General features: G+C 48.0%; 1 protein-coding gene across 10 annotated transcripts in view; it reads left to right on the top strand.

Moving 5' to 3' along the window:
• Nucleotides 1–26,203, top strand: part of GIGYF1 (GRB10 interacting GYF protein 1) — a 74,663-nt gene that overhangs the window by 21,802 nt on the left and 26,658 nt on the right. For 7 of the 10 annotated variants that reach the window (XM_040347030.1, XM_040347035.1, XM_040347033.1 and 4 more), the window contains 13 exons: nt 7,027–7,156; nt 9,688–9,783; nt 10,224–10,338; nt 10,432–10,537; nt 11,112–11,237; nt 12,164–12,204; nt 13,111–13,281; nt 13,374–13,591; nt 13,705–13,813; nt 16,593–16,787; nt 16,885–17,018; nt 17,879–18,026; nt 18,120–18,286. In XM_040347030.1, coding sequence (XP_040202964.1) covers nt 7,027–7,156; nt 9,688–9,783; nt 10,224–10,338; nt 10,432–10,537; nt 11,112–11,237; nt 12,164–12,204; nt 13,111–13,281; nt 13,374–13,591; nt 13,705–13,813; nt 16,593–16,787; nt 16,885–17,018; nt 17,879–18,026; nt 18,120–18,286 — 1,756 coding nt within the window. The remainder of the gene's footprint in view (nt 1–7,026; nt 7,157–9,687; nt 9,784–10,223; nt 10,339–10,431; nt 10,538–11,111; nt 11,238–12,163; nt 12,205–13,110; nt 13,282–13,373; nt 13,592–13,704; nt 13,814–16,592; nt 16,788–16,884; nt 17,019–17,878; nt 18,027–18,119; nt 18,287–26,203) is intronic. The other 3 variants (XM_040347038.1, XM_040347037.1, XM_040347031.1) reach the window with 2 other exon arrangements.

Genomic DNA, 26,203 nt, shown 5'->3' with positions numbered 1-26,203 from the left:
AGATTGATTTTTCATGTGTTCGTTTATATAGTCGTTGTCGTTGTTCCATATTAAATGTCTTTTTTAATTCCTGTTCCCAGTCCTGGACACACTTCGGAGGACTGCTCCCTGATTGCGCTAGTATTTCATAGCTCATTGATAGGGTGTGTGTCAATATTCCCTTTTCACTGCACATTTTCTCAAATCTCTTAAGTGGCCTCTCGAAAACCTCTGGATTTGGTAGTGTGTTCAGGAAGTGAACCATCTGAAGTGCATTCCAAAACTTTAAACGGAATTCTTTCCCTTGTTCCATCAAGTCAGCTATTGTAACCCATTTTCCCATTCGAATATAATTAACTACCTGTGTGCATTCTTGATCTCTTAAATGTCGGAAAGCACCCTCTTGGTATCCCATCGGAAACAGGGGGTTGCCTATCACTGGGTATAATGGGGAAGTCCTTGGATCAATACCAATCATAGAAAATGCTGCTGCACATATCTTCACTGTATTTCCCCATATCGGGTTCTTATTTATTTCTTTAGGAGCTGCGGCAAACCACCATGATGCTCTTTCTAATGGTATTTTAGATTGTGACTGTTCAATTTGTACCCATAACTTTGTATTTGAGTGTCTATTCCAATCTACTAATCTATTTAGGTGTACAGCGTAGTAGTATTTCCTTATATCTGGGACTCCAAGTCCTCCCTGTTGCTTAGTATACATTAGTTGTTTTCTTTGTATCCTTGGATTTTTATGTGCCCACACAAATTCAAAGATAACTCTTTGACATTGTTTGAGATATTGCACTGGGATATGTATTGGTAGTGTTTGTAGTAAATAGAGGATTTTCGGGAGTATATTCATCTTAATGATGTTGCATCGACCCAACCAAGTATGGAACCCCTGGTTCCATTTGTCAAGTAACGACTTCACCTTTTGCAGTAATGGTGGGAAGTTTAAGTCAAAGATCTTATCCACTTTCCCTGATAATTGTATACCAAGATATGTCAGTGCTCTATCTGTCCACTTGAACTTAAATGTTTGTTTTAGGTGTGTTATAGATGTTTGTGGGACATTAACTCCCATTGCTTCTGATTTATTAAAATTGATACTCAAGTTCGATAGAGATCCGTATTTGTCAAATTCCCTCATCAAGTTCGGGATTGAAGTCAGCGGGTTAGTGAGGGTAAACAACATGTCATCTGCATATGCTGTAATTTTGCAGTGGTTCTTCCCTATTTGTATTCCTGAGACATCCCGGTTTTTGCGTACCTTACTCAGAAAAGGCTCTAATGACAGGGCGAAGAGGAGTGGGGACAGAGGGCAGCCCTGTCTAGTCCCGTTCGAGATCTGTAGTGGGTCTGACAATATTCCATTAGCCCGTACCTGAGCCGTTAATCCTGAGTACATGGAGAATATCCATTTTATTATTTTATTTCCAAATCCACCATGTTGTAAGACTGCCCTCATAAAACTCCAATTCACCCTGTCAAAGGCCTTCTCCGCGTCCGTATTCAAGAACACGCATTGCGTCTGGGTTGTATTTGCTATCTGTACTAAGTTGATGGCTTTAATAGTATTATCACGTGCCTCCCGCGTGGGGACAAATCCCACCTGGTCCAAGTGTATCAGATCTGGGATGTATTGTTGTATCCTGTTTGCCAAAACTTTAGCAAAAATCTTAACATCTAGATTTAGTAAGGAGATCGGCCGGTAACTTCCACATAAGCTCAAATCTTTCCCTTCTTTGGGTATCACCGATATATAGGCCAATAAGGTTTGTTTAGTTAAATTTGCCGCTGTCCCCAATGCATTAAATAATTTAATCATGTATTTTGATAACGAGGGGAACAGAGTTTTATAGTATTGACCCGTGTACCCATCGGGTCCCGGGGCTTTCCCCATTTTTATTGAACTTACTGCCACTTTTAATTCTTCTTCTACTATGGGGGCATCTAACCTCTCTTTGTCTAATTCTGATAGTCTTGGGATATCTGATTCCGTGAGGTATTGATCAATTTGGTCTTGGGTCGGGAATTTACTCTGTATATTGTAAAGAGAGCAGTAATATTTTTGAAACTCTTTTGCTATATCATTTGGCTTCGTAACCTTTGGTTTCTTTGGTGGCTTAATCTGTGGGATATAATTGCTCATTTTCTGTTCTCTTAACAATCTAGCGAGTCTTTTCCCGCACTTGTCGCCTGATTCATATGCAAACTTTTTACATCTCTGTATTGCTGCTTTTGCTTTATAGTACAGAAGGTCCGTAATTTCCGCTCTCTTCCCCACCATCTCTTCCTCTACTATTGCTGATCTAGTTTGCTTATGTCTACCTTCTAGCTTGACTAGTTCTTCCAGTAACCTTTTTAGTTTTTCAGTTCTTTTCCTCTTTATTCTGGATCCGTGTTTAATTAACACACCTCTGATGACCGCCTTGTGTGCTTCCCAGACAATTCCTGGGTCGCACTCTGGGGTATCATTAGTGCTAAAGTAGAACTCCAGCTCTTTAGTTATATCTTCTAAGACCTCTTTATCTTGTAGGAGACTTTCATTTAGTCTCCATTGGTTTGGTCTGATTTGTCTTAGGTCTTGTAACTCATATTCCAAGAAAATCGGTGCGTGATCGGACCATGTAATAGATCCTATTTTGGCTGATCTTACTGAGTGCAATTGGGCATGTGGAATAAAGAAAAGGTCTATGCGAGAGTATGTTTTATGTGGGACAGAATAAAACGTATAGTCCCTTTCTTTATTATGCATCAGCCTCCATATGTCAATCAACTGGTTTTTATGCAGAATTTGGGTGATGCGATTCCTCGCCCCATACGAGATATACGACTTTCCGGCCGATGTATCCTCTTTAGGGTCTAGCGGGATATTCAAATCCCCTCCCAAGATCAGGTGTCCTTCTGTAAAATCTTGCAGGCGCGTGATCATTTTACCTAGAAAGATTTCCTGTTTTTCATTTGGTGCATATACAGTGGCAAGTGTTACCCCCACTCCTCCTATCCTGCCTTTCACAAATATATATCTTCCTTTCGGATCTCTCATAACATCTTCGTACGTCCAATTAATTCTCCCTGCTATGAGGATAGACACCCCCTTTGACTTAGCCTCCTGGTTTGTCGCGTGATATACTATTGGATATGTTCTCGTCTTTAAAATAGGGGTTTTATCTTCTCTAAAATGTGTTTCTTGTATATATGCCACATCTACTCCTAATTTTTGTAAATCCTCCATGAGTATCCTCCTTTTTTCGGGTGTATTTAGTCCCCTCGCATTCAATGATAATACGTTTAATGCGTCCATCCTATTTTCCTATTTCCACACCTATGTTTTATTATACTTATGTGGTGAAAGTGGGCCAACCACGGAAAGAGAGCGGGGGGGGTGGGGGAGAGGGGGGGAGAGAGGAAAAAAAAAAAAAAAGCAAAAAAATTAAGTGTGTGGGAGCCACGTCGTACAACCGCGCAATTGTCAGTTAAAGCGACGCAGTGCCGAATCGCAAAAACTGTCCGGGTCCTTTACCTGTCTAAAGGTCCGGGTCTTAAGTGGTTAACCACTTGTCGACCAGCTGCCATACTTACTGTGGCAGGTCGGCTCTCCTGCGCGAACTGATGTACATCGGTTGGTTCATCCGTGCACGTGAGATTGCGGCCGTCCGCAATCGCTGTATACAGGGGCAGAACGGGGATCTGACATTTGTAAACGAGGAGGATCCCCGTTCTGACAGGGGACATCTCGGATGTTCTGATCCTAGTGATCGGGAACAGTGATCTGTCATTGCCCCCTGACCCCCCCCCCACCTACAGTTAAAACACATTTAACCCCTTGATCGCCCCCTAGTGTTAACCCCTTCCCTGCCAGTGTAATTTATACAGCAATCGGTGCATTTTTTTTATAGCGCTAATCAATGTAGTAATATCTCTGATCCCCCAAAAAAATTATTTGGGGGCATATATGTCCGCTGCAATGTTGCATTCCTGCTAAAAATTGCAGATCGCAGCCATTACCAGTAAAAACAATAAGTAAAAATAAAAGTCCCTAAATCTATCCCATAGTTTTGTAGACGCTATAACTTTTGCACAAACCAATCAATATACGCCTATTGCGATTTTGCCAAAAAATGTAGATGAATATATCGGCCTATACCGACAAATTTTTATATAATATTTTTTGGGGATATGTGTTATAGCAGAAAGTAAAAAAAAAAAAAATTTTTTTTTCCAAATTGTCGGTCGTGTGTTTTTTTTTTTTTTTTAGTTTTTTTTTTTATTATATCATGACTGTGACATTACGGCGGACACTTTTGACACTATTTTGGGACCATTGTAATTTTTGCAGTGAAGGGGTTAACCTGTAGGGGTTAAGTGTTCCCTAATGTGTGTTTCTTACTGTAGGGGGCGTGGCTGGGCATGTGACGCCATTGATCGTCGTTCTCTAACCCAGGTAACAGGCGATCAGTGACAGGCTAACTAGGAAGAAAGGGGAAGGTTTGTTTACACTCACCTCTCCCCGTTCTTCAGCTCCCGTTCTTGACCCGATCGTGGCACACCGGCGGCGATCGGGTCCCGTCGGCGCGAGCGCGCTGGGCTTCTAAAAGGGGTGTTCTACTCATTTTTAATGTTTGTTAAAAGTCAGCAGCTACAAAAAGTGTAGCTGCTGGCTTTTAATAAACATACACTCACCTGCTCCACGTTCCAGCGACGCGCCGGCCGGGGCTCCGCTCCTCTACCCCCCTCTCCGGCCGGCGTCTTCATTCTAAGTTTGGGCACCCGGCCGAGACGGCTTTCGGCTTCACGGCTGGGCACCCACTGCGCATGCGCGAGCGGCGCTGCGCCATCCGATTGGACAGGCGATCGCCTGGGACCTGTCACGTGTCCCCAGGCGATCGCCTCCAGGGAGGGGCTGCCAAAAGGCGATTAGATTATTCGCCTTTGCAGCCCCTCGACGGAAGGAGGAAGTGGGACAGGAAGTCCCACCCCCCCCCAAAAAAAAATCTGCATTTTTGGGGGGTGCGAGGAGTGGATTAAGTGGAAGTTCCACCTTTGGGTGGAACTCTGCTTTAAAGGGGATGTACCTGTACGTCCATGTGCCTAGCTGTGCCCTTCTGCCAACGTATTTAGTCGTGCGGCGGTCCTTAAGCGGTTAAGAGGGCAAATCCTGGGCTGAAGTGGTTACCTGGCAATTGCACGGTCATGCAACACTGTATGCAATCCATAAGGAGAAAAAAAAGCTTCTTTTGGTGGTATTTGATCACCACTGGGGTTTTTTTTTTTTTTTTTTTTTGCTATATAGATGAAAAAGGTGGGACGGTGAAATTGGGGGGGGGGGGGGGGGGGGGGGGAAGCATGGCGGGGGGGGGGGGAAGCTTGGCGGGGGGGGCACACTTTTTGGGTGCAATTGAAAGTGGTGAGTTGTCGGAATGCCTTTGTGACGGTTCGGCTGGCGGAGTGCGGGGGTTATTGCAGAAGCCAATGTGTAATGATATAGAGCACAGGAGTAGGCAACCTGGGGCCCTCCAGGCTGTTGTGGAACTACATTTCCCATGAGGCATTGCAAGGCTGGAAGTTACAACAGCTGGAGGGCCCCCAAGTTACCAAACCCCTGATATAGAGAAACATTTAGCAAGCAAATGAGCTGACACGGGGCCTGACTTGCATCTACATTTATCAGTAAGGGGTGTGTGTGTGTGTGTCGCCGGGCGGCAATGTTTGTGTTGTGGGAGCGCGCTCCGTGTAGGCTTCCTGCACAAAGATTGACCTGCCAAAAAACATCTCTCGGTTCCAGGAAATCGCCTTGTGGGACTGGTTTCCAATCTTCTCACCGCTGTGCCAGCCGATCACAGTGGTCACACGAAGGTTGATCCTTCCCTCCAGTGTGTTTAAGAACTTTTGAACCACCTTCCTCCGTATTGTCAATTGACTGGCAGGAGCTCTCACGTTCTGAGATGACCTCATATGACGTCCTCCCGTTCTCGCCTGGCACACAGCACGTGGTGATCAGTGGTGTGCTCTGGCTTCCACCACCCTGGGTCAGTTGATGATTGTTTCCCATGGCTTTCAATATCCTCTCTACGCTGAAAAGTAGGGATGCGCCGATACTGGCCATTTTTCTCGAGTGGCATCGCAAGGTGCAGGCCCGCCCATCCTAACAGCCTACAAGCCCCGTCTCCTCGCTGCACACCTCCCCCTCCTCCAGCTCTGACTTCCGTCCACACAGAGCACTGGAGCCAGGCTCTCCCTGGCTGGATGCTAAGGCAGCGAACAGGGGGGGCTCTGTATGAAGACACTCAATGGGGGGGGATCCTGTTGTACTGAGCAGCAGGGCTATCTCCTTGTACCATGCCTTCTCTTTCTCTTTTTCTCTTTCTCTTTCTCTCTCTCTCTTTCTCTCTCTCTTTCTCTCTTTCTCTCTTTCTCTCTCTTTCTCTCTCTTTCTCTCTTTCTCTCTTTCTCTCTCTTTCTCTCTCTTTCTCTCTTTCTCTCTCTTTCTCTCTCTCTTTCTCTCTTTCTCTCTCTTTCTCTCTTTCTCTCTCTTTCTCTCTCTTTCTCTCTCTTTCTCTCTCTTTCTCTCTTTCTCGCTTTCTCTCTCTTTCTCTCTCTTTCTCTCTTTCTCTCTCTTTCTCTCTCTCTTTCTCTCTTTCTCTCTTTCTCTCTTTCTCTCTCTTTCTCTCTTTCTCTCTCTTTCTCTCTCTTTCTCTCTCTCTCTCTCTTTCTCTCTCTCTCTCTTTCTCTCTCTCTTTTTCTCTCTCTTTCTCTCTCTCTTTCTCTCTTTCTCTCTCTTTCTCTCTCTTTCTCTCTCTTTCTCTCTTTCTCTCCCTGTACCGTGTCTGCAGTCACTTCTGCCCCCATGTCTCCCAAAAACTCTCCTATCCCATCCCCTCCCGAACAACAACGTATAGACGATCCCTGTAAGCTCTAAGGAGCAGGGCTCTCTGATTCCGATTTGTATTCAAGTGTATTGTATTTGTACTGTCTACCCTCAAGTTGTAAACTGTTGGTGCCAAATAAATCCTGAATAATAATATAATGATCTCTCTCCAGGCTCCGTGCACTATCCAGTGGGGGATCGGTTGCTTCCCCTCCTCCCTCCCCCGCTATGCCAAAGTATAAACTGGCGGAGTATCGCTATGGAAGAGAGGAGATGTTGGCACTTTATATAAAAGAGAACAAGGTGAGTTTATCAGTCTTCATATCAAATCCTCACCGACCACCTCTTATGTCTTTTAAAGGCTAAGGCCCCGTACACACGACCGAACATGTCTGCTGAAACTGGTCCGCGGACCAGTTTCAGCAGACATGTTCGGTCGTGTGTAGGCCCGAGCGGACAGGATTCCAGCAAACATTTGCCTGCCGGGCCTTTTTTCAGCGGGCAAATATTTCTGAACATGTTTTAAAACATGCCCGCTGGAATCCTGCCCGTCGGACATGTTCGGTCGTCTGTACATGTCCGAGCGGCCGCCATCCCTCGCATGCGTCGAATGACTTTGACGCATGCGTGGAAGCATTGAACTGGCAGGGCCGCGCACGTTGTCGCGGTGACGGCGCCGACACGCCCCGCGTATTGTTTACGTGCGGATTTCTGTATGATGGTGAGTACAGCCATCATACAGAAATCTCCGGGCAGACATGTACGGTGAAAACGGTCCGGCGGACCGGTTTCATCGTACATGTTTGCTCGTCTGTACGCGGCCTTAGTTGTCGTTTCCCCAACCCCCCCACCCTTTTTTTTCTCTCTCTAATCCCAGCTCCATCTACCAATATAGCATTATCATACTTCTTTTGTAGAAATAACAAAGCCTTCTATTTAGTCTACACAGGCTTACCTCACTCTTCACATATATTTTTTCTTCTGAAAGCAGACGCCCTAGAGAGAAGGGGGGGGACAAAACGCGCAACGCGACAAAATGTCCCATGAGCCACAATTAGCGCTCCACATTGAAATCAAGGGGCTAAACCCCCCCCCCCCCCTATTCGTGTCACAGGAAAAAACTAGCCACAAATCGCGGACTCCAAATATGTGGTTTTTGTTTTCTTTTTCACCAATGACGGAGCAGAATACATTTTGGCCTTAATTTTATGAAGGTTTTATTGTATATGTTTTATATGCCTTTCCCTTGTCACGGCTGGGGGGAGGGGGCCTGTCCACCCTTCCCTTGCCACGGCTTGGGGAGGGGGGGGCCTGTCCACCCTTCCCTTGCCACGGCTTGGGGAGGGGGGGCCTGTCCACCCTTCCCTTGCCACGGCTTGGGGGGGGGGGCCTGTCCACCCTTGCCACGGCTGGGGGGGGGGGGCCTGTCCACCCTTGCCACGGCTGGGGAGTGGGGGCCTGTCCACCCTTGCCACGGCTGGGGAGTGGGGGGCTGTCCACCCTTGCCACGGCTGGGGAGTGGGGGGCTGTCCACCCTTGCCACGGCTGGGGAGTGGGGGGCTGTCCACCCTTGCCACGGCTGGGGAGTGGGGGGCTGTCCACCCTTGCCACGGCTGGGGAGTGGGGGGCTGTCCACCCTTGCCACGGCTGGGGAGTGGGGGGCTGTCCACCCTTGCCACGGCTGGGGAGTGGGGGGCTGTCCACCCTTGCCACGGCTGGGGGGGGCCTGTCCACCCTTCCCTTGCCACGGCTGGGAGGGGGGGGGCCTGTCCACCCTTCCCTTGCCACGGCTGGGAGGGGGGGGGCCTGTCCACCCTTCCCTTGCCACGGCTGGGAGGGGGGGGCCTGTCCACCCTTCCCTTGCCACGGCTGGGAGGGGGGGGCCTGTCCACCCTTCCCTTGCCACGGCTGGGAGGGGGGGGCCTGTCCACCCTTCCCTTGCCACGGCTGGGGGGGGGGGCCTGTCCACCCTTCCCTTGCCACGGCTGGGGGGGGGGGGCCTGTCCACCCTTCCCTTGCCACGGCTGGGGGGGGGGGGCCTGTCCACCCTTCCCTTGCCACGGCTGGGGGGGGGGGGGGCCTGTCCACCCTTCCCTTGCCACGGCTGGGGGGGGGGCCTGTCCACCCTTCCCTTGCCACGGCTGGGGGGGGGGGCCTGTCCACCCTTGCCACGGCTGGGGGGGGCCTGTCCACCCTTCCCTTGCCACGGCTTGGGGGGGGCCTGTCCACCCTTCCCTTACCACGGCTGGGGGGGGGGGGGGGCTGTCCACCCTTGCCACGGCTGGGGAGTGGGGGGCTGTCCACCCTTGCCACGGCTGGGGGGGGGGGGGCTGTCCACCCTTGCCACGGCTGGGGAGTGGGGGGCTGTCCACCCTTGCCACGGCTGGGGGGCCTGTGCCTTGAGTTTTTTGTTTAACTGTTTGTCATGCTGTGTGTCCTTTTTAGTGATAATTAGACTATTGTATATAATTATCCATCTCCTCTTATAGTTCACTTGATCACTGTACTGTCCTATACATGTTCTTGATATTAATATTACTAAATAATTTTGTATATTTATACTATCTGAACATCTTTTGACCAATTATTTTCTGTTGCCATTAGTAACCCCTTTTGGTCTGTCCTAGGCCATCTCCCTTCTCTTTCCCCGTCCCATTTTTTAGGCTGGGGGGGGGGGCCTGTCCACGTTTTCCCACGGCTGGGGGGGGGGCCTGTCCACCCTTCCCTTCCCACGGCTGGGGGGGGGGGCCTGTCCACCCTTCCCTTCCCACAGCTGGGGGGGGGGGGGTCTGTCCACCCTTCCCTAACCCTCTTGTGTTTATTTGGCACTGCAGGTTCCAGAGGAGATGCAAGACAAGGAGTTTGCTGTGATTCTAAACGAGGAGCCCCTGCAGCCTCTGGCTCTTCTGCCTCTTACAGAGGATGAGCAGGTAATGGTGTCTGATGGTTCGGATATGGGATGGATGGGTTTGGTGATGTGGGGGGATGGGAGGCGGTCACTCCTGCCTCCACAGTAGGTTGTGCAGCAATTCTCGGTGTAGAATAAGGATGGGAACTGCAACCAGCAGCATATGACCAGGTTAGTCATGATCCCTCCCTGATCTGGAAGAGTCAGGCAATCCTCTTGTGTGCGTTTTGGTTTCAGTGATGCTGTACCAGTGATGGACATTTGATGGTATGTCTTTCCCTTCCCCAAATGTCTTGGACAGGGCTGGACTAAGTACTAGACGGGGAAGGCGGCTGTCTTTAATGCATCAGCAGGAGGGGGGCATAGAAAGGGCAAGAGTTTCAACATATTTGGGTACAAAGCAGAAACCTATGTTGCCTCGTGTTTGGTAGATCCATCAGTCACATCTGACTCTCTCCACAGAGGAACTTCTCGATGTCGGTGAATAGCGTCCCAGTCCTGAGGCTGATGGGAAAGAGTGCAGCTCCACCTACTGCAGGAGCAGCACCCAGAGGTCGTGGCACGGCACGTGGAAGGGGTGAGATTTTTTTTTTTTCCCTTTTCTTTTTATGTTTATTATATGGCACAGGAGATGGTGGGTGTACTAGCCTTGTTATGTTCCCCTCTGCAGGTCGCGGCCGCGGTGATGCGGCTGTATTCCCGCGCCCTGCGGATGAGGCAGAACCCGGATTTGGACGAGGACGGGAAATTCACCGGAGTCAGAGCTGGGATGACAGGTGAGCTCCTCCTATATAATATATATATATTGTGTGTCAGTAAAGATTGCCCACACTCGGCTCTGCCAGGCATGGGAAGGCTTCATTAAAACTAACACTTTATGGTCAGAAGTTTATGGACACCCGGCCAGTACATCTATGTGAGCTTCCTCGACTTCTCCTTTTTATAAATCATGGCTGTTAATATGGGATTGCCCTCTTTTCGACTTTAATACCCTCCAATTTTAGTCATGCTGGAACAGTAAAGGGTCTCTCCCCCCCCCCCCCCCCCCCCCCCAACTGTTACCACAAAGTTAGAAGAGCACAATTCTCTAGAATGTCTTTGTATAATCGATGGGGTGTGACCGATAACATTCACAGTAGACACCAGAGCTCAGTCATTTAGAGGGAAGTCTGCTTACTCTTGGCCATATACTTAATAAAGTAAATTTCCTTGCATGTTTCTCACCATTAACCCTGAACCCCAGGATAAAAAAAGGCAATGCTGCGGGTCTTCCCCAGCACTGTTGGGGTTAAATGTTAATTTTCTCTGAGGGTCTTAAGAAGCAACTGCTCATCTTATCCCTCACTCCAGTAGGATTCCTCCAGCTGCACATCCGGACCAGCGGTGTGGTATTATGAGCGAGTCGGGACCAGCGGTGCGGTACTCGGAGCCAGGCGGGACGTGCGGTATTAAGAGCGAGGCGGCACCAGCGATAAGGTATTATGAGCGAAACGAGACGTGCGGTATTGTAAACGAGGCGGGACCAGCATTGCGGTACTATGAACCAGGCGGGGCGTGCGGGATTGTGAGCGAGGCGGGACCAGCATTGCGGTATTATGAGCCAGGCGGGACCAGCGGTGCGGTATTATGTGCGAGCGGTGGTATGAGCGAGGCGGGACCAGCGGTGCGGTGGTATGAGCGAGGCGAGAGCATCGGTATGGGCGGGACCAGCGGTGCGGTGGTATGAGCGGGGCGGGACCAGCGGTGCGGTGGTATGAGCGGGCGGGACCAGCGGGTGCGGTGGTATGGGCGGGACCAGCGGGTGCGGTGGTATGAGCGGGGCGGGACCAGCGGGTGCGGTGGTATGAGCGGGGCGCGACCAGCGGGTGCGGCGGTATGAGCGAGGCGGGACCAGCGGGTGCGGCGGTATGAGCGAGGCGGGACCAGCGGGTGCGGCGGTATGAGCGAGGCGGGACCAGCGGGTGCGGCGGTATGAGCGAGGCGGGACCAGCGGGTGCGGCGGTATGAGCGAGGCGGGACCGGCGGTATGAGCGAGGCGGGACCAGCGGGTGCGGTGGTATGAGCGGGGCGGGACCAGCAGTGCAGTATTATGAGCCAGGCGGGACCAGTGGTGTGGTACGGTGTTGTGAGTGAGGCCACTAAGGGTCCGCCCACAACCTGTACTGTCTGATGACCATGCCTGCTGGGTGGGATTAAGGGGTAAAGCTAGTATAGTTTCTCTTTATGGTCACCCTAGATCAAACGAGTTATAGTGCAGGCCACGCTACAAAGGCACGGGATTTGTAGTTAAAATGCAACGCAGTTAAAAATTGCACATAAAATGTTAATGTAAAATAATTAATACATGACTCTTTTTCCTTGGCTGTGACCGGACCGGCTCTAATTACAGTTTGTTATTTCAGGGGAGACAGAAGGTTTGAGAAGCCCGTCCGGAGAGAAGCTGGTAAGTCCTCGTCCTCCGATATCACAGCTCTTCTTCTCATTTTCTGTTTTAAAGGGTCACTAAAAGAAAACATTCTTTGTTATTTTAAAAAAATAAAATGTCATACTTACCTCCACTGTGCAGTTAGTTTTGCACAGAGTGGCCCCGATCCACGTTTTCTGGGGTCCCCCGGCAGCTGTCTCTGGTCCTCCCCGCAATTGGTCACCACAGTCATGCAAGAGCTCGCATGGTGGTCACTAATTGCGGGGAGCACTCCCGTGATAGAGCGAGCGGACATAGCCGCTCACTGTATCACTCGGCCCTGGCGCACCGCGTCACTGCATGTGATTGACAGCAGCGCCAGCCAATGGCTACGCTGCTCTCAATCCATCCGCTCTAGCCAATCAGCGGCCAGGCTGAGCGGTGAAGAGGATATCGGGACCGCGCGGGACTTTCGAGGGGTCAGGTAAGTATAACGGGGGGGGCGGCTGCAGCAGGTGTTTTTTCACCTTAATGCATAGATTGCATTGTTTGCTTACCTGATCCGTGTGAAGGTTTTGTATAGGGCAACCCTGATCCTCCTCTTTTCAGGTCCCCCGTCGCTGCTCCTGGTCGAATAGCCGCTCCCATGCGTATGCATGGTAGTGACGTCATTGTGGCCAATCATACTCCCCTAGCACCCCATATGATGGAGCTGACAGATCCATGACTGATCACTGACCTGCACTATGCAATATAACTGGAACAATAGCTGCAAAAATCCAAATATCATCCAAACGCTGTGTTGCGGAAAAGATAGACGGGTGTATTGGGGTGTGCGCACCTCCCATATACTTTGTGCTGTTTGGGATATGAGCTCAGACATTGTACAGGTCTATATTAGGTTTATGCGCACGCAGTACAAACACGTTGCCTTTTCCATTCCAGTACGAGTCGGGTTTGAGGAAGCCGCCGCTGCACGGAAGGAATTTGCCCGCTCGGACAGCGATAACTGGCGCACGTTGCGCGACGGGCAGGAAGAAGACGAGGACGGCAATTGGAGGCTCGCTGTGTCCCGGAGAGATGAACGCTGGAGATCTACCAGTCCCGGAGGAACAGGTCTGTCCTACCTTCCTGTCCTGTGTCGTCTGTGTGCTTTTTGTGGTGTTGTCCCCACGATGGTCTCTGATTTTTCTCCTTATCTCGCACAGAGGGTCCTCGCTCCGCCGGGTGGAGGGAACCCGGTGAACGACGGAGAAAGTTTGATTTCGACGTGGTGCCGGAGGAAGGCAGAGGTTCAGGGCAGCGAGGAAGAGGTTCAGATGGTGCACACGGGGATGATAGGGATGGCCTTCCTGAATGGTGTATGGAGGATGAGGATGATGAGATGGGAACCTTCGACTCCTCTGGGGCCTTCTTATCTTTCAAGGTATTGGGAGTGTCCATTGGGGATCGGTGCAGGATATGGTCTGAGGTGGAGGTGGGGTGACTGTCCTATTGTATGGCTTGACGATGATGATGACGACATGTCTTGTGTTCCAGAAAAGCCCCAAGGAGACCATTGTGGAGGAGCAGGAACTGGAGTTCCTGGGGGTGGAGGAAGATTATGAGGAGGAGAAGGGGGACAACAGCACAGGAGACAAGCTTAATGGTGAGTGCCTAGTATCGCAAGTAGTGCCTTACCGCATCTGCGGTGTAATAGCAGCTTATATGTTTAAGGGCAGAGTTTTACTCGCATGCCTTCCTTGCATCCTGCCGCTAAGCAGCCTTGGGTGCTTGCACGGGGTGTGGGGAAAGCCTTGGGCGCTTGCACGGGTGGTGTGGGGAAAGCCTTGGGTGCTTGCACGGGGGTGTGGGGAAAGCCTTGGGCGCTTGCACGGGGTGTGGGGAAAGCCTTGGGCGCTTGCACGGGGTGTGGGGAAAGCCTTGGGCGCTTGCACGGGGTGTGGGGAAAGCCTTGGGTGCTTGCACGGGGTGTGGGGAAAGCCTTGGGTGCTTGCACAGGGGTAGGGGGAAAGCCTTGGGTGCTTGCACGGGGGTGTGGGGAAAGCCTTGGGCGCTTGCACGGGGTGTGGGGAAAGCCTTGGGCGCTTGCACGGGGTGTGGGGAAAGCCTTGGGCGCTTGCACGGGGTGTGGGGAAAGCCTTGGGCGCTTGCACGGGGTGTGGGGAAAGCCTTGGGTGCTTGCACAGGGGTGTGGGGAAAGCCTTGGGCGCTTGCACGGGGTAGGGGGAAAGCCTTGGGTGCTTGCACAGGGGTAGGGGGAAAGCCTTGGGCGCTTGCACGGGGTAGGGGGAAAGCCTTGGGTGCTTGCACGGGGTGTGGGTAAAGCCTTGGGCGCTTGCACGGGGTGTGGGTAAAGCCTTGGGCGCTTGCACGGGGTGTGGGGAAAGCCTTGGGTGCTTGCACGGGGTGAGGGGAAAGCCTTGGGTGCTTGCACGGGGTGTGGGGAAAGCCTTGGGCGCTTGCATGGGGTGTGGGGAAAGCCTTGGGCGCTTGCACGGGGTGTGGGGAAAGCCTTGGGCGCTTGCACGGGGTGTGGGGAAAGCCTTGGGTGCTTGCACAGGGGTAGGGGGAAAGCCTTGGGCGCTTGCACGGGGTGTGGGGAAAGCCTTGGGCGCTTGCACGGGGTGTGGGGAAAGCCTTGGGCGCTTGCACGGGGTGTGGGGAAAGCCTTGGGCGCTTGCACGGGGTGTGGGGAAAGCCTTGGGCGCTTGCACGGGGTGTGGGGAAAGCCTTGGGTGCTTGCACGGGAGCTGGGGGGCAGCCTTGGGCACTTGGACGGGAGGGGGAAGCCCTGGGCGCATCAACAGGCAAGCACCTGCATTGGAGTATTCTTCAGCTCCAGGACTTTTCATGGCACTTTTTGTTCACATGTAACAATCTAAAAAAAAATTGGTGGGTGTTGCATGTTTTTATTGTTACACAGTATTTATGCAGCCGTTTTTCGAATGCAACTTTTTTTGAGGGGGGTGGGGTGGGGAATACACTTCTTCTTTTTCTTTAACCTGTAAAGACCCGGACCAATATGCAGGTAAAGGTCCTGGCTCTTGTTTTGCAATTCAGCACTGCGTCGCTTTAACCGACAATTGCGCGGTCGTGCGATGTGGCTCCCAAACAAAATTGGCGTCCTTTTTCCCCCACAAATAGAGCTTTCTTTTGGTGGTATTTGATCACCTCTGCGGTTTTTAGTTTTTGCGCTATAAACAAAAATAGAGCGTCAATTTTGAAAAAAAATCTATATTTTTTACTTTTTGCTGTAATAAATATCCCCCAAAAATATATAAAACATTATTTTTTTTCCCTCAGTTTAGGCCGATACGTGTTCTACCTATTTTTGGTAAAAAAAATCATAATAAGCGTTTATCGATTTAGTTTGCGCAAAATTTATAGTGTTTACAAAAAAGGGATAGTTTTTATTGCATTTTTTTATAAATTTTTCTTTTTTTTTTACCGCTAATGGCGGCGATCAGCGTTTTTTTTTTTTTTCTTTCATGACTGCGGCATTATGGCGGACACATCGGACAATTTTGACACATTTTTGGGACCATTGTCATTTTCACAGCAAAAAATGCATTTAAAATGCATTGTTTACTGTGAAAATGACAATTGTAGTTTGGGAGTTAACCACAAGGGGGCGCTGATGGGGTTATGTGTGACCTCATTTGTGTTTACAACTGTAGGGGGGTGTGGCTGTAGGTGTGACGTCATTGATTGTGATTCCCTATATCGATATACACGATCGATGACGGCGCCACAGTGAAGAACGGGGAAGCCGTGTTTACACACGGCTCTCCCTGTTCTTCAGCTCCGGGGACCGATCGCGGGACCCCAGCGGCGATCAGGTCCGCAAGTCCCGCGGTCACGGAGCTTCGGACCGGGTCGCATGCACGCACCCGCGACCCCGCGGCTGGGCTTAAAGAGCCACGTACATGCACGTGGATGTGCCCAGCCGTGCCATTCTGCCGACGTATATCGTCGGTAGGGGGTTCTTAAGTGGTTAACCGTTTTGCCATACGAGCGCTGTGTATTTTTATGAATCGGGCCAAAGTGGTGTGCAGTGCCTCGTTAGGAAATGCTCGGAAAGACACAGAAATACTCAGTTCCTGAGGTTTGCCGAGGTCAGCCGAACTGTCCTCGGGCCTTTCCGGGTGTTTCCGAGGCTCTCCGGCGCCCCTCACCCACCTCTGGCCACATGGGGTATTGCATGCCATTTTGAAGCCAATGCGGAACAAATTATTTTCGTTTCCATTGACTTCAATGGGGAACCTCGCTTTGATATGCGAGTGCTTTGGATTGCGAGCATTCTCCTGGAACGGGTTATGCTCGTAATCTGAGGTTCCACTGTATAGATTGGGTATGATGAAGGAAATTGCTCCGTCATTTTTATAAATTGGGGCTAATCGAGTCTCTTCCTGTGCACCTCCTAGGTGAAGACTCATTGGCCCTCTCTGAAGAAATCCTCCTGGAGCCTTCCTCTACCTCTCCTGACTCTGCCAATTCCATGTGGGCATCGGGAATGTTCGGTGAGATGGAGAGCGAGCGATGCCCCGAGATGTCCTCCTCCACCCCGGAAGCAGACGGTGCGATTTCCAGCGAGCAGACTCCGCTCCCAGCCGATGACGGTGAGAAGAGGTGTACTCACCCCTGGTGGTGCTGCTGCTGCTATTGGGAGTTTGAAGTAATTTTTAATCTGATTGTCCTCACTTTTATTATTTTTAGGTGGAGACCCCGGACCCTTTATTCCTTCCCCCCTGTCCTCTCTGCCGCCTCCTTCCTCTAGTCCCCCCCATGCTGCTACTGAATTCTCTGTGGGGGATCCGGAGGAGGACGAAGGCATGAAGCATCTCCAGCAGGTAAGCCATTCAGAAGACATTGAACTCTTGAGCATTTCTAATTCTGTTTTCTACTCCAGACTATACCATCTGATTCCACTCATTCCTAGGAATGCTTTGATTCCGTCTCTTCTCTTCTAGCAGTTATCTGATTCTGACCCCAAATATCCTTCACCTCCCCCCTATACCCCGCACCCCACACCAACTTTCACTATTGTGTTGTCATTCTACATTCACCCTTAAAGATTTCCTTCATGCTTTTCTGCCATCACCGTCTGGGTGCTGCTCTGCCCTCAGCCTGGGGTTGGCCCTGCCGTTCTGCCATTACCCTCTGGGTGCTGCCTTGGGGTGGCGCTGCCTCTGTTGCTTTGCCCTCAGCTTTGGGTTGGCGCTGCCTGTCGCCCTGCCCGCGGCCCCTGGCGTTGCCTCTGTCGCCCTGCCCGCGGCCCCCGCCTCTGTCCCGTGTGTGTGTGTGTGTGTGTGTACATCGCCCTGCCGCGGCGCTGCCACTGTCGCGCTGCCACTGTGGCGCTGCCACTGGCGCGCGGCCCCCGGCGCTACCTCTGTCCCGTGTCTGTGTGTGTATATCGCCCTGCCCGCAGCCCCCTGGACTTCCACTGTCGCCCCGCACTGCCACTGTCGTCCTGGCCCCGGCGCTGCCTCTGTCCCGTGTGTATATGTGCCCTCCCAGACTTTTCCCTGGGTGCTACCCAGGGTGGCACGCCTCAGTTGCTCTGCCCTCAATCTGGGGTTGGAGCTGCCTCTGCCGTGTGTGTGTGTGTGTGTGTGTGTGTGTGTGTTACATATATATATATAATGTGTATGTGTACCCTCCCGGACTTTCCTCTCCTAATACATGACTCTGCTCTCTCGTGTGACAGGAAGCGGAGAAGTTGGTGGCTTCTCTGCAGGATTCTTCCCTGGAGGAAGATGGCTTCTCTTCCCGCTCTCACAGTGCTGCTGCTCTGCCCCTCGGCCACGAGGCTGCCATGAAATGGTTCTACAAGGACCCTCAGGGGGAGATCCAAGGTAGGTCATGTGATACCTAAATATTTCCCTTGGGGGGGGGGGGGGGTTATCAATACTTCTGACATGCTGCCCTCTTACCTCTTCTCCATACAGGTCCATTCAGTACACAGGAAATGGCTGAATGGTGCCAGGCTGGGTACTTTACCATGTCACTGTTAGTGAAGAGAGGATGTGACGAAGGCTTCCAGCCCCTGGGTGAAGTCATCAAGATGTGGGGACGGGTCCCCTTTGCTCCTGGGCCCTCCCCACCACCCTTACTGGTGAGACTCCTTACATCAGAACACTAAATACTGGCTGTGCAGGTTACAGAGAGAGAGTCCCGTGTTTTCAGTCTGCTGCTCATGTATTATTCAAAGTGTATTTCCACACTTGCAGCCTGTCTGGGAGAACACTTTATATTTATTACACCTTCCCCTTCACATTGCATAACCTTTATAGAGATGGAGAGAGAGAGATGGATGGAGATGGAGAGAGATGGAGATATAGAGAGAGATATATATATAGAGAGAGAGATATAGAGAAAGAGAGATTGAGATATATATATATATATATATATATATAGAGAGAGAGAGAGAGATATAGATATAGAGAGAGAGATATAGAGAGATCGAGATATATATATATAGAGAGAGAGATCGAGATATATATATATATATAGAGAGAGAGATCAAGAGAGAGAGAGAGATCAAGAGAGAGAGAGAGATCAAGAGAGAGATCAAGAGAGAGATCAAGAGAGAGATCAAGAGAGAGATCGAGAGAGAGAGATCGAGAGAGAGAGAGATCGAGAGAGAGAGAGATCGAGAGAGAGAGAGATCGAGAGAGAGAGAGATCGAGAGAGAGAGAGATCGAGAGAGAGATAGAGATCGAGAGAGAGATAGAGATCGAGAGAGAGAGAGAGATCGAGAGAGAGAGAGATCGAGAGAGAGAGAGAGATCGAGAGAGAGATAGAGATCGAGAGAGAGATAGAGATCGAGAGAGATAGAGATCGAGAGAGATAGAGATCGAGAGAGATAGAGATCGAGATCGAGAGAGATAGAGATCGAGAGAGATAGAGATCGAGAGAGATAGAGATCGAGAGAGATAGAGATCGAGAGAGATAGAGATCGAGAGAGATAGAGATCGAGAGAGATAGAGATCGAGAGAGATAGAGATCGAGAGAGATAGAGATCGAGAGAGATCGAGATCGAGAGAGAGATAGAGATCGAGAGAGAGAGAGAGAGAGAGAGAGAGAGAGAGAGAGAGAGAGAGATCGAGAGAGAGATAGAGATCGAGAGAGAGATAGAGATCGAGAGAGATAGAGATCGAGAGAGATAGAGATCGAGAGAGATAGAGATCGAGATCGAGAGAGATAGAGATCGAGAGAGATAGAGATCGAGAGAGATAGAGATCGAGAGAGATAGAGATCGAGAGAGATAGAGATCGAGAGAGATAGAGATCGAGAGAGATCGAGATCGAGAGAGAGATAGAGATAGAGAGAGAGATAGAGAGAGATAGAGATCGAGAGAGATAGAGATCGAGAGAGATAGAGATCGAGAGAGATAGAGATCGAGATCGAGAGAGAGAGATAGAGATCGAGAGAGATCGAGATCGAGAGAGATCGAGATCGAGAGAGATCGAGAGAGATCGAGAGAGATCGAGAGAGATCGAGAGAGATCGAGAGAGATCGAGAGAGATAGAGAGAGATAGAGATCGAGAGAGATAGAGATCGAGAGAGATCAAGAGAGATATAGAGAGATCAAGAGAGATATAGAGATCAAGAGAGATAGATCGATAGAGATCAAGAGAGATTATATATATATATAGTATGCTATGCTGGCAGATCTCATTATTGCTTGTAAACTACTGTATATGTGCACTAGTGCAAAAGGTTTTAAATATCTCAAGGCTTGCCTGGTTTAGTGTATAGTTAATGAATTAAAAAAATTAAATCACAGGTATAAAGGGGGGGGGGGGGGGTCCTCAAATTTAAAATTTTTACTGCAACGGTGGAAGCACACTTTAACCACTTGAAGACCAATCCTTTTCTAGAACTTTATTTTATTTTTTTATTTTTTTTGCTACAAAATTGCTTCTAGCCCCAGACGTTGTACATATTTTTTTTTTTTTAGTAGAGAACCTAGGGAATAAAATGGCGATCGTTGCAATTTATGTCACACGGTATTTGCGCAGCAGTTTGCAAACACAATTATTTTGGAAACCATACACTTTAATAATATATTTAATAAAATCAAATATTTAATAAAATGTATATACCACTGCCTTGCTAAAGAAGCTGAGGGCGATGGACTGGCCAAGCATGTCTCCAGACCTAAACCCTATTGAGCATCTGTGGGACATCCTCAAACGGAAGGTGGAGGAGCGCAAGGTCTCCAACATCCACCAGCTCCGCAATGTCATCATGGAGGAGGGTAGGAGGACTCCAGTGACAACCTGTGAAGCTCTGGTGACCTCCATGCCCAAGAGGGTTAAGACAGTGCTGGAAAATAATGGTGGCCACACAAAATATTGACACTTTGGGCCCCATTTGGACATTTTCACTTAGGGGTGTACTCACTTTTGTTGCCAGCGGTTTAGACATTAATGGCTGTGTGTTGAGTTATTTTGAGGGGACAGCAAATTTACACTGTTATACAAGCTGTACACTCACTACACAACATTGTAGATACAAAGTGCTATTTCTTCAGTGTTGTCACATGAAAAGATACAAGAAAATATTTACACAAATGTGAGGGGTGTACTTACTTTTGTGAGATACTGTATATATTCATATTCTATACAGTGCCTTGAAAAAGTATTTGTACCCCTTGAAATTTTCCACATTTTGTCATGTTGCAACCAAAAACGTAAATCTATTTTATTTTTATAGACCAACACAAAGTGGCACATAATTGTGAAGTGGAAGACAAATGATAAATGGTTTTCAGAATCTTTTATAAATATGTGAAAAGTTTGTGGGGAGAGGCGGGGGGCATTTGTATTCATCCCCCTTTTACTCTGATACGCCTAACTAAAATCTAGTGGAACCAATTGCCTTCAGAAGTCGCCTAATTAGTAAATAGAGTCCACCTGTGTGTCATTTATTCTCAGTATAAATACAGCTGTTCTGTGAAGTCCTCAGTTTTGTTGGAGAACCTTAGGGAACAAACAGCATCATGAAGACCAAGGAACACACCAGACAGGTCAGGGATAAAGTTGTGGAGAAGTATAAAGCAGGGTTAGGTAAAAAAATATCTCCCAAGCTTTGATCATCTCAGAGCTCTGTTCAAACCATCATCTGAAAACAGAAAGAGTATGGCACAACGGCAAACCTACCAATACATGGCCGTCCACAAACTGGCCGGGCAAGGAGAGCATTCATCAGAGAAGCAGCCAAGAGGCCCATGGTAACTCTGGAGGAGCTGCAGAGATCCGCAGCTCAGGGGGGAGAATCTGTCCACAGGACAACTATTAGTGGTCTCTCCACAAATCAGCCATTTATGGAAGAGTGACAAGAAGAAAGACATTGGAGAGAGAAAGACATAAGAAGTCCTGTTTACAGTTTGTGAGAAGCCATGTGGGGGACACAGCAAACATGTGGAAGAAGGTGCTCTGGTCATATGACACCAAAATTTAACTTTTTGGCCTAAAAGCAAAACGCTATGTGTTCTGACTCTGTCGTGAAGCGATTTATCCCTTGTGAGACCTCTATGCCTGGCCTGTATAAGCAGATATAATCACTGAGGACAATCCTTATCAGATAGCTTGAACTCGCCAATACCGATTCTATTCACAGAAGTTGCTTTAATCCGATACATCAGATGACAGGTTACAGCAGATAAACAAGTTGTAGTATTGTGCGTTCAAAAAGATGATACGGTCTGAAGCTTACTTATGCAGAATACATGTGCCCATGTTACATGTGGCCTGTAGCTGTTCTCCATTAGACAGGAAATGCAAACTCAGGAAAAAGGGAGGAGCATTACACAGAGGAAGTGTGTCATAGATCAGAAAAAATACAGAAACTGTGCATTACCACAAACGGTCACTAGATGGCACCATGTAAACAAAACAAGGTACATAGAAAATGGTGGAGAAACAGAGTGTGTGTGTGTGTGTATAGTGTGTGTGTGTGTATATATAGTGTGTGTGTGTGGTGTGTGTGTATGTATATATATATGTGTATATATATATATATATATATATATATATATATGTATATATATATATATATATATATGTGTGTATATATATATATATATATATATATATATATATATATATATATATATATATATATATATATATATATATATATATATATATAAACAAATCTATATGCCCATCGGGCGGCAAACTATGTGTAGGAAAAACTAACACTGTACATCACCCTGAACACACCATCCCCTCTGTGAAACATGGTGGTGGCAGCATCATGTTGTGGGGATGCTTTTCTTCAGCAGGGACAGGGAAGCTGGTCAGAGTTGATGGGAAGTTGGATGAAGACCAATACAGGACATTCTTAGAAGAAAACCTGTTGGAGTCTGCAGAAGACTTGAGACTGGGCGGAGGTTCACCTTCCAGCAGGACAACATACAGCCATAGCTACAATGGAATGGTTTAGATCGGGGGGTCTCCAAACATTCTAAAACAAAGGGCCGATTTATTGTCCTTCAGACTCTTGGAGGGCCGGACTTTGGCCAGCGGGATTGGAAATCTTCCTGGCATCAGTGGGGGTAAACATCAGGTATTGGAGGGAGGAAAAGTGCCCCATCATTGGTATCATAGGGAGAAATGATGCTCCATTGTAGGTGTCGGAGGGCAAAATAGGATCTCGTATCAGTGGGAGGGATAGTGCCTCAAGGGCCGGATAAAGGTAAGCAAAGGTCCGTGCAAAAATGAAATCTTCAGTGATGACACCTCTGGGTGTGCTAGCAGCTCGCCTCACGGCTGTTTGTCCAAACAGCTAATAGAGATACTGATCGCAAAACACCACCTCCTGACTCCTAAGACAGCTTTCAGCGGCCAATGTGTGTCATGGAAAAGAGAAGATATATGCAATGCATATAGCATGACACTGTGAGGGTACCTCAAACAGGTAAAGATTTGAGAAAATGCACTCGCATGAATGAAAGGACAGCGGGCATAAATCCACGAGTGCCGAACTCGTATCCCCCCTCAGAGTGTCAGCTATACAGGTGAGTGTGATCTGATCCTCATACATCCAAATGGCAAGGCTCAATGTATCGTAGGAGCATTAAGAAGAGCAAAAAAGAGACCATAGCGCGACTCCATATAATGGATAAATTTAATTAAAAAAATAAATAAACTCACATTTAGGTAGTGAAATTGAATAAAACATCCACGAACGCTGAACTCGTATTAAAACTTCAGACTCTGTCTGTACCCGGTGCTCCAATCCCATTCCCTGTTTTTTATTAAATGTATCCATTATATGGAGTCGCGCTATGGTCTCTTTTTTGCTCTTCCTAATGCTCCTATGATACATTGAGCCTTGCCATTTGGACGTATGAGGATCAGATCACACTCACCTGTATAGCTGACACTCTGAGGGAGATACGAGTTTGGCACTCGTAGATTTATGCCCGCTGTCCTTTCATTCATGTGAGTGCATTTTCTCAAATCTTTACCTGTTCGAGGTACCCTCACAGTGTCATGCTATATGCATTGCATATATCTTCTCTTTTCCATGACACATATTGGCCGCTGAGAGCTGTCTTAGGAGTCAGGAGGAGGTGTTTTATCAGCCCATAAATCAAGCTGCGATCAGTATCTCTGTTAGCTGTTTGGACAAACAGCCGTGAGGTGAGCTGCTAGCACACTCGGAGGTGTCATCACTGAAGATTTCATTTTTGCACATTGCATTTTGGGTGGAGGTGTTTCTGTGGCAAGACTTGCTGATCACAGACGCTCTTCATTCAATCTGACAGAACTTGAGATATTTTACAAAGAAGAATGGGCAGAAATGTCCCTCTCTAGATGTGCAAAGCTGGTAGAGACATCCACAAAAAGACTTGCCACTGTAATTGAGTTGCAGAGAATAGGGGGTTCTACAAAGTATTGACTCCGGGGGGCGCCATACAAATGTACCCCCCACACTTTTCACATGCAGTGATATCTCGGTTCACAAACGTATTCGTGATTTGACTTGGTTGCGAACCGAGGCGAATTTTCCCATAGGGTTCAATGTAAATCAGGTTACTCTGTTCTGGACTTTTTTTTTTTTTTGTGTGTTTTTATATATAAAATTATGAAATGTTGTACAGTACAATAAATAGATTTTAAACGTGTATTACATACAGTCTTTTACATTAAGCTGACCTTCATGTGTACATAAAAAAGGGGAAGAAAAAAACGATAGCACTTTGTTAATTTTTGTTCGAAACAATCCCAACCCCCAATTTAAATGACTATTCAAGGGGCCAGAAAATCGCACTGTGCATCCAGGAAAAAAATCTGAGGGTGTGATGATAAAGTTGTAGCATTCATATGAACTGTTTTTTATTTCCATGATTCCCAATCAAGTGAGCCCACCCTCATAGTAGTCACCCGGGGGCAGAAACCTCTGAGTGGACAGGTTCTCCTAAGACTCGTCTTGCATGGCTCTTCTCAATATGAATGTGTCCACGCAGGGAAGAAGGCCGCAGCTCGTGTCCCTGAACCGAAGCAAATTTTTGTGAACTCTTCTGTTCACAAATCTAGTTCCAATTATCTTTTTTTTTTTTTTTTTCACAATTATGTGCCACTTTGTGTTGGTCTATCACAGGGATATGCAATTAGCGGACCTCCAGCTGTTGCCAAACTACACGTCCCATGAGGCATAGCGAGACTCTGACAGCATCAAGCATGATACCCAGAGGCAGAGGCATGATGGGACTTGTAGTTTGGCAACAGCTGGAGGTCCGCTAATTGCATATCCCTGGTCTATCACATAAAATCCCAATAACATACATTTACTTTTTTGGTTGTTGCATGAGAAAGTGTGGAAATTTTCAAGGGGTGTGAATACTTTATATTTTTCAAGGCACTGTGTGATTTTTTTATTTATAAAAATACATATATATATATATATATATATATATATATATATATATATATATATATATATATTTTCTATATATTTATTATTATTTATAATACCCAATTTGTATAATGTGAAAGCTGCTAAGCTGAGTAAATGGATACCGAACACGTCACGCTTTAAAATTGCTCGCGCTCGTGGAATGGCGACAAACTGCAGTAAATTAAAAAATCTCCATAAGCGACGCTTTAAAAAACCTTTTACATGTTACCCGTTTAGAGTTAGAGGAGGTCCACCGCTAGAATTATTGCTCTCCCTCAAATGTTTTTGCGGCGATACCTCGGGTGTGGTGCAAATACCGTTTTTTTTTTTACATATGCGTGTGTAACTTGCGCATACGTACACTTCTGCGCGCAAGCTCCGACGGATGGGGGCGCTTTTTTTTATTATTATTTTACTCCGACCCTTCTTTAAAAAAAAAAAAATTATATATATTTATTTTGTTTTTATAAAAAAAATTTCTGCACTTTTATGTCTATTACAAGGAAGTTGAACTGCCCCTGTAATAGAAATAAGGATGTCGGGTCCTCTTTATGGAGAGATCTGGGTTCAAAAATACCTCGGATCTCTAACTTTTTTTTTTTTTTTGCTTTAAAAAAAAATAAAAAAAGGTATCTTCTGCTTTAAAAAAATAAAAAAAATTGTTTACTTCCAGCCTGGAACACACCAGACAGGTCAGGGATAAAGTTGTGGAGAAGTATAAAGCAGGGTTAGGTAAAAAAATATCTCCCAAGCTTTGATCATCTCAGAGCTCTGTTCAAACCATCATCTGAAAACAGAAAGAGTATGGCACAACGGCAAACCTACCAATACATGGCCGTCCACAAACTGGCCGGGCAAGGAGAGCATTCATCAGAGAAGCAGCCAAGAGGCCCATGGTAACTCTGGAGGAGCTGCAGAGATCCGCAGCTCAGGGGGGAGAATCTGTCCACAGGACAACTATTAGTGGTCTCTCCACAAATCAGCCATTTATGGAAGAGTGACAAGAAGAAAGACATTGGAGAGAGAAAGACATAAGAAGTCCTGTTTACAGTTTGTGAGAAGCCATGTGGGGGACACAGCAAACATGTGGAAGAAGGTGCTCTGGTCATATGACACC

The sequence above is a fragment of the Rana temporaria genome, chromosome 3 (genome assembly GCF_905171775.1).
Source record: "Rana temporaria chromosome 3, aRanTem1.1, whole genome shotgun sequence".
Classification (NCBI taxonomy): Eukaryota; Metazoa; Chordata; class Amphibia; order Anura; family Ranidae; genus Rana; species Rana temporaria.
This window is presented reverse-complemented; position numbering and strand designations above follow the sequence as displayed.